The 8,591-nt window shown below is 41.0% G+C and overlaps 3 protein-coding genes across 3 annotated transcripts; 2 read left to right on the forward strand and 1 right to left on the reverse strand.

The window, feature by feature from the left end:
• Window positions 1–841: 841 nt before the first annotated feature.
• On the forward strand, window positions 842–2,421 carry LOC117790422 (apyrase). The gene is made up of 2 exons (XM_034629870.1): window positions 842–1,874; window positions 1,928–2,421. Exons 1-2 carry the CDS (start codon window positions 943–945, stop codon window positions 2,223–2,225), a joined length of 1,230 nt encoding a protein of 409 aa, XP_034485761.1. The 5' UTR covers window positions 842–942; the 3' UTR covers window positions 2,226–2,421.
• Window positions 2,419–4,515, reverse strand: LOC117790421 (exonuclease 3'-5' domain-containing protein 2). The gene is made up of 3 exons (XM_034629869.1): window positions 4,177–4,515; window positions 2,985–4,124; window positions 2,419–2,930 (listed from the first exon to the last, which is right to left on the reverse strand). The coding sequence occupies exons 1-3, from the start codon at window positions 4,389–4,391 to the stop codon at window positions 2,507–2,509; spliced, it is 1,779 nt and encodes a 592-aa protein (XP_034485760.1). The 5' UTR covers window positions 4,392–4,515; the 3' UTR covers window positions 2,419–2,506.
• Window positions 4,516–5,328: 813 nt separating this feature from the next.
• Window positions 5,329–7,798, forward strand: LOC117792334 (solute carrier family 35 member G1). The gene is made up of 2 exons (XM_034632412.1): window positions 5,329–5,534; window positions 5,600–7,798. Exon 2 carries the CDS (start codon window positions 5,653–5,655, stop codon window positions 6,697–6,699), a length of 1,047 nt encoding a protein of 348 aa, XP_034488303.1. The 5' UTR covers window positions 5,329–5,534; window positions 5,600–5,652; the 3' UTR covers window positions 6,700–7,798.
• Window positions 7,799–8,591: the final 793 nt, after the last annotated feature.

The raw sequence follows: 8,591 nt of genomic DNA on the forward strand, positions 1-8,591 counted from the left end.
GCCAGAATATTGTGGGCTAAAATTGCTAAATTGAAAAATCGACAAAATAAGTTGACCATCGATACAACGATAAGTTCGGTCATCAAAAATTTACCATGAAAAGTATCGATACTTTAGTAGCAGGTCAAACGAAAGACCAACTTCGATAAGTTTATTTGGCGCCATAATCAAAGTGTTGGCCAATCTTATATTTTTTGGTAGAATGTGTTAATATTTCTATAATTAAAAACATATTTTAATTAATAAACTGACTAGATGTCATTAGAAGACAATAAGCAGCAAGAAATTACTAGATTTCCGGCTAATAGAAGTTTTAAAATTTTTCTAGCAAACTATAAAAAAACAGCCAGAGCAGTAGTATTCTAATCAGTGCTGCCAGAATATTGTGGGCTAAAATTGCTAAATTGAAAAATCGACAAAATAAGTTGACCATCGATACAACGATAAGTTCGGTCATCAAAAATTTACCATGAAAAGTATCGATACTTTAGTAGCAGGTCAAACGAAAGACCAACTTCGATAAGTTTATTTGGCGCCATAATCAAAGTGTTGGCCAATCTTATTTTTTGGTAGAATGTGTTAATATTTCTATAATTAAAAACATATTTTAATTAATAAACTGACTAGATGTCATTAGAAGACAATAAGCAGCAAGAAATTACTAGATTTCCGGCTAATAGAAGTTTTAAAATTTTTCTAGCAAACTATAAAAAAACAGCCAGAGCAAGCTATAAAATAGCTAAGTTCGCAACAGTGCTTAAGAACCGAATCATTTGTCAATCAGCTGTTGTGGTCCACAAGCTATCGATAATATCGACCGCTGTCTATCGTTAGAGGAATCTAAACAACAAACCAAAACCGACACATCACATCAATTGTTGACACATCTTTTAAGGTTTTCCACTGCCACGCTACCAAAATTTAAAGTAATACATTACATAAATGCAAAGTTCACCATTCGGGTATAGGGAGCTCGAAACCTCGCCGCGCGCAATGTATTTGCGTGACTGGCGATCCGCCCTGCGAACTCCGACTTATCGGATTGGGAATCGCACAGTTCGCTTCAACTATCACTTCGCCCTGCTTGTGTTTTGTGCTGTGGTGCTCATATTACTCTTTCTGTATGCGCGTCAAGGCTCGCGATCCTCCTCCGAGGGCTACTGGCTGCGCAGTAGCCGGCATGCGAATTCAGTGGAGTACAATGCAACGTATCCCCTGACGCCGCCGCTGAGCCTTCAAGGTGGCGTTATTATCTATCGCATTGCGATGATTGCAGATCTAGATAAAAGTTCCAAAGTGGTGAAGACCGATGACAGCACAACGTGGCGCAGTTATCTGAAGAAAGGTTATCTAACATACACAGCGACAAAGAATGAGATACAAATAAGCTGGGACGATGGTGCGCCCACGACGCTGGAGTCTGGTTTCGCACTGAAAGGACGTGGCATGGAACTGTCCGAGCTGGTAACATTCAACGGCAAACTGTTGAGCTTCGATGATCGCACAGGACTCGTCTATGAGATTACCAATGACAAGGTTATACCCTGGCTGATATTAATGGATGGCGATGGACACAACTCCAAGGGCTTCAAGTCCGAGTGGGCAACAGTTAAGGACCACACGTTGTTTGTGGGCTCCATGGGCAAGGAGTGGACAACAAGCATGGGTGACTTTCAGAACCACAATCCCATGTACGTCAAGGCCATATCGACAACGGGTGAGGTGCGCTCCATCAACTGGACAAAGAACTATAAACAGCTGCGACTGATGTCCCAGCAAATCTCTTGGCCTGGCTACATGATCCACGAGAGCGGCGTCTGGTCGGAGGTGCAGCAGCGCTGGTACTTCCTGCCACGCCGCTGCTCCAAAGAAAAGTGAGTTATCCAATCTCCATTGAGTTAGCGTGTAATCCCTTTCTGACTTGCAGATACAACGAAACTCTGGATGAGCATATGGGATGCAATATTTTAATCTCAGCCGACGAGGACTTTAATATCATCGAGACGGTTAAGCTAGATCCGGACAACACATCCCCTACTCATGGTTTTTCCAGCTTTAAATTCCTGCCCCATGCGAAGGACACCATTATCATTGCCCTCAAATCAGAGGAGCTCAATGGCAAGACGTCCACGTACCTAACCGCCTTTAGTGTTGACGGCAAAACAATGTTGCCGGAGGTGAGAATCAACACGGACTACAAGTATGAAGGATTCGAGTTTATTTAGCGAATGGGAACGAGATGTGCTGCAATATCCAATGCAATGTATATAGTGTATTATCCGACGATCTATTTATTTAATTACATATAGTCAATTAGGTTTTATAAGAGATGCTCATAGACCAATGCCATTCATTTATTGTGCTGTTTTTAAGATTTCGTAATGAATGAATTTCGAATCATTAAATCTCTCTTGTGTATTATATACGTAGCAAATTCAAATGCCAATACATTTATTTTAATTAAACAAGTATAAAATATATTACGAAAGAACAGACAAAAACACTGCTAGGTTTTACTTATGTCACTGCAATTCACAACTGATTCCAGACCTGCCACAACCAAATCTGCATTGTCGACGCGTCCCTCACTCGCCCGCACCTCCAAGCGGTCCGCATTGTGATTCACATTCCAGAGTTCAGGTAGAAACTTGGGCTGCATTGTGTTTAAGAAATGCTCCCGCCAAATGCGTTCCAGCTCAATCAGGCCACCGAACTTATCTCGATACATGTCGACCACCTTTTTGCCATGCTGGCAGAAGTCTTCATTCTCCACTTTGCAGTCTATGTCGGCTGCCCTTTTCAGCAGCTCCTCTGTGATTTGTTTCTCCTCCGCGTAGTAGTCCAAAATGGTTTTCTGCATTTGGGCCACTTTCTCGGATGGAATACGATCATTCTGTTGCATAAGAGCTTTGCCAGCTGATTTGACGCTCCTGAAAGAGGGTGGATTTAATTAAACATAGGTACTTTAAAGACAGGACACTCACCTCAGCTGCTGGTCATCATGGTACTTGACCATGCCGTCTCTGTGCTTAAAGGGGGCGTCACAGGAGACAGCCAGTCTATTGCGGATCTTATTATCCGATATGTTGCTCAGTTGATGGCAGTTGGGGCATAGCAACAGGATGTCGTGAGATGTATGCGATTTCATGACCACGGGAAAGTGTTTTCGGTACTCGCGAGGCACCACATTCTTTCGTATGTAGGCATCCCGACGGCCACAGACCACACACTGATTCTCCTTGGGCGTCTGATAATAACGGCCAACATCGCCGACTGCTCGACCCGCAGGCTCAAAGTTTAGACGGACTGTGAACGGATGTTCGCTGATCTGAGCTCCCAGATTTTGATTGAGGTACCAGGAGGCTTTGCGGCGATCAATCGTGCAGAGCAGCTCGCCGTCGGGCGCCTCCAGAAGGCAGTTGTCATAAAATACTTTGGACTGAGTGCCAAGATTACGACATTGTTGTTTCTTTTTTGACAGAGTCTTTTCTTGTTTGACTTTGGTTGTCATCGGGTGTGAGGAGGAAACGGAAACACTTTTATTTGATATGCCGGCGGCGTAACCTCTTGTAAAGTCCACGTCGAGAAAAGGTTCAATTTTTGGTCGTATCTGATTGAATTCTATGGGACGCCAATTCAAAAAGCTTCTGGGCTCCAGATCTCTCGATAGCTTCTGAAAAATTGCGACCGCGGCGAGTGCATCATTGGCAGCATAGTTTAACTGCGCTGAATCCAGCTGCGTAGCTTCCCAGTTGGAGCAGGCAAGACGCCAGTTTTTGTCCAGCACAAAGTTAAGATGAGTCTTTGCCAGTTTGCCCAATCCCTCCGCCTGATGGCCGGCCATTATGGCCATGAAACGTAAGTCGAAAGTGTTGGATACGCCGACACCGTAGTCATGCGATAGTTTCTTGGCATCGTCCTGTGGAGCCACTCCCACCTTGATGACTTCATCATCCTCGAGCAGTTCACGCAGATCCTTGGGTATCTGCTTCATGCAACACAGTCGGAACAGCGCACAGAGGCCCCGATGAGAGCTCAGCTGCAGCAAGGCCACGGGCCTGCGGCTTCCACCCACTGTGATCCATTCGCAGTCAAATCCCAGCACTTTGAATGACTGACAGTGTCTGAAATATTTGAAATCGTTATCAACCGGATTTTCCGTCTGAAGTTACTCACTTTTTAAGCTCGTTCAATATGCGCTGTGATTCATGAATGGAGCTAATGACCTCGATGCGTTTGTGCTGCAGCGACTGATAACTGCCAACAAACAACTTGCCACGCAACAGGCCCAACATAGATTGCCTGTGACGCACCAGGACGTAAAACAATCCCAGACCGGCTGCGATGAGGGCCCATCTCTTTGTGTTCACTGCAGACTGTTGGCTAGACATGCCAGATCAGAGTATAAAATTACAAAAGTTACCGAAATTGAAATATTACGCCACTGTAATCCGAAATTGTATCATGTATTTATGTAAATATTATGTTTGTGTGTTGTGTACACTCCTATTGAAGGGGCTTACTTTGTTTTTGCCCCAAGTATTTACCCAACACTGTACTAGAGATGGGCGAGATTTAGTGTTTCATACCACAAGTATCGGATCAAGAAATAGCACCGGCTCGAAATATAATATTTATTAGCTAATATTTATTGGTTAATAAGCATGTTGATTTTGTGTGGACTTTGACCTCATCGATTAAAATGGTCATTTTCACTTTATAAATATCTAATTTTCAAAGTGCCCGCCAATCAGTGCTGCAAATTACAATAGAAAGTTAGAAAGCAAGGTGAAGTTGGCTGCGGTGAGGCCCACACTGCTATTGTATAGTTAGATCTGGCTATTTTCCATCTCGCCAAAGTTCGCGTGTGGCCACACTAGAAAATTTAAATTTAGTTTGGTGAAAATTTTAAAATGCAAAAGCTTTGAAATAAATAATTAATTTGATGAAAATTTAAAATTCGAAATAAGATAGACTCAAAGAAAGCATTTTAATGAAGGTTTGAAGCTCTTCACCGCAAGGGGACAGGAGTTAAAAACTTAATTCTAAAAAATATAAAAAAATCGACTAAATTCTAGCAAAAAAATCTGCAAAAAACTGAATTTTCTTAGGTGCAACCAAATTTACAAATTTATTACAATGGTACAAGTTGCTAGATTGCGAAATTTTGCAGGGTGGCAGCCCCTACACCGAGTGGCAATCTTCCACACCAGTGCTGCCAAAAATATTAATAGCAAAACTTAGCTGAATATAGCTTAGCTTTAAAATAGCTAGTTCGGCAGCAGTGCTTTAACTGTCGGAAGAGACAACAGCTGTTAAACTTTTCTAATTAGTTTATTAAATTCAAATGTTTGTGTGGAAGAAAATAATAATATCTTTAATTAGTCAATGTGGTGATAATAATCTGATATGTTAAGTTAAACTATGTAGCAGTCCAGCAGCTCGTGCTGCATGCTTTTTGCTCATATGAATATTCAAAAAAGCCGCAACAAAGTTGAAAAATCGATTTTTCAAACGCAATCGAAATAGAACAGGTACAAAATTCAGAAACTGAAACCGAAGATTGTGCCAGTTTATTAACGGAATTGAATGCTTGCAGGATGTGCCATTAAATCAAATATTAGCCTAGAATCTTAGAATACGCTGCTGACAATGCCAGAGAATTTGGAGCTGCATCAGTTTGTGGATGGGACGAGAACGGGGGATTTATCAAACCAATGGGTGGAACGTCTGAAGAGGCGGGCAAACTGTCCGTATCTGGGCATTATACTGGCCACGCTTTCATCGCTATTCTTCTCACTATGCTCGGTGATAGTCAAAGGACTCGTGGATGTCAATCCCATGGAGCTGGCATCGTTCCGCTTTGTGGGCGTGCTCCTGCCCACCATTCCAATACTCATATACACAAAGCAGCCGGTGTTCCCGGAGGGCAAACGAGTGATTCTGATGCTACGCTGCTTCATGGGCACCACGGGATTGATGCTCAGCTTTTATGCCTTCCGGCACATGCCGCTCGCCGATGCCAGTGTGATTATATTCTCCACCCCTGTGTTCGTTGCCATATTCGCGCGTGTCTTCCTCAAGGAGCCGTGCACGCTCTTCAATGTGGTCACTATCAATATGACGCTCCTTGGCGTCGTCCTGATCACCAGACCGCCCCTGGTCTTTGGTGATCCAGTGCCCGATTCCGATAGCGAAAAGTATTCGGATAAGACGTACGATATTTGGGGACCAGTCGCTGCCATATCATCGACGCTATTCGGTGCCAATGTTTACATCCTACTGCGTGCCCTCAAGAACCTCCACTTCTCAGTGATCATGACCAATTTTGGAGCAATTGCATTAGTCTACACCCTCATCGTATGCGGATCCATTGGTGCGGTATGCTGGCCCAGCTGTGGACGCGATCGCTGGCTGGTCGTCGTCCTGGGCATCTTCAGTTTCCTGGGACAAATCCTGTTGACGCTTTCGCTGCAGGTGGAACAAGCCGGTCCAGTGGCAATCGCACGTTGTGCCGACATCGTATTCGCGTTCATCTGGCAAATCATGTTTTTCGGTGAAGCTCCCAATGCCTATTCCTTGTTTGGTGCTCTAATGGTCGTCAGCTCGGTTATTCTGACTGCCATGAAGAAATGGGCCATGACACTGCCCCGGGAATCCTCGCTCCGTAAGCGATTACGAGTCATTCTACTGGAGTAGACCAAGATCTTGTAGTGATTGATAGATTGATTAGTTGTATTGATAGTTAATGGAATGCTTTAGACACGTTCGTGGTTTCTTTCAACTTAGCGTATTGACGCTCACATTGTACTTCAAAATCAAATTTGGGCATCAGGGAACAATGCTCAAAACTAATTCGTAACATATTAAAAAGCTCAGCTTTTATATTTACATATATAAAGGCGCATTACTTAAACACCTACATATATATTATACATAAAATAGGCATAAAGTTTTAAAGTTCGAGCGTGATACTCATACCATCAATAATAGTAATATTCATACACACAGAGCTGGGAGTATTGATTAAAGTTTGTTTTCATTAAATTATTCACAAATATTTGATTAAATTAGCTAAGTTTTTCAACTATATCTAAATCCGATTGACACGATGTATTTAAAATCGAATTCTCACTCTTTCTTAAATCAATTAAAATCGATTGAAATACAACTTCAACAAATATTCATATTTGTATCACTTAATATATGCATATTTCGAATTTCCCCTATCTCAAAATCCTATTTTTTTTGTCAGGTCCCTAGTTAGAGTCGCCGTTCTGCCACATATATAGAACTACAGTTTGAAAAATAACTGGGTTAGAATCCTACACTGCCATGTTAATCAATTATCCAATTATACTCATTATACTATTTTCATGGGTTATTCAATTTAAAGAGAGGAGAATCAAAATCATACTATGACACTGATATCGCTTTAAGTGGCATGTAGCGTGCTCATAATAATTATAATAAACGTATTCAAAAAAAATTTCACAACGATTTAGTAGTAGTTGAAAAATGTAACTAATTATATCTGGTTCTAGTGGCACACTGGAAGATCTCCACTAAATATTACAAACGTTTTTTTTTGTAAAGGTTTTCTTGATTCAAAAATTTAATCACTATTCCCACATATTGACTATGATATACACACACATACTAATGACACAACTATTTGATTTAGTTTAGCGAAATTCATTAAGTTGTTGTTTTGTACATTGTTATACATGCTTATACTACAGAAGGTATTTCCATAAAAATGAACTAAATAAATAAATACAACTTGTGTAAAATTAAACAACCGTTGTCTGCCGTTAAAATTTAATGGAATGACAGGCAATAAGCGATAGATAGCGCCACTGTATCAGCGGCAGTAAAAGCTGATTTTGATTTCGATACTTGTGAGGTCAGCATAGCACAATAAGGTATCGTACTATTTGAACTCGTGACGTCACATCGTTTATTATGCTCACAAGCAAATACTACTCACTTCATTAACAGTCGGTTAACATGTGTAACCTTGTTATGCAGTTAGCCCTGACGACAGCGCGTCGGCGCCACCGTTGCAGTGCTGCCAACTTTTTAGAGGAGAAAATGTTAAGTGAGGAGCGAATTGCTAATGAGTAACGTATATGAGGAGTAACGTAATGAGAAGTAACGTAACACTGACAAATGAAAATTTCAAAATGCAATAACTTGCAAAAAATTAATAAATTAATGAAAATTAAAAATTCGAAATTAGATGAAATTAAGGGAAACATTTGTATGAAGGCTCGTCACCCCAAGGGGAGAGAAGTAACAAAAATTTAATTCTAAAAAACAATCTCAAAAAATCGACAAATATTCTAACAAAAATTCTGCAACAATTTTAAAAATTCTATCTTCAATATTAAGAAGAATTCAAGAAAAGGTGAATTCTCTTAGGTGTACCGATTTTGCAATTTGATTAAAATGGTACATGTTGCCAGATCAGAAAAATTTGAAGAGTGGCAGCTTTAAGACCGGCTGGTCCGTTGCCACAACAAACCATAAAAAAGTACTCAAAAAAACAAACAAACAAACAAGCTTGCCGCTCAAAAGAAAAGAAATAC

The sequence above is a fragment of the Drosophila innubila genome (genome assembly GCF_004354385.1).
Source record: "Drosophila innubila isolate TH190305 chromosome 3R unlocalized genomic scaffold, UK_Dinn_1.0 2_E_3R, whole genome shotgun sequence".
NCBI classification, from domain to species: Eukaryota; Metazoa; Arthropoda; class Insecta; order Diptera; family Drosophilidae; genus Drosophila; species Drosophila innubila.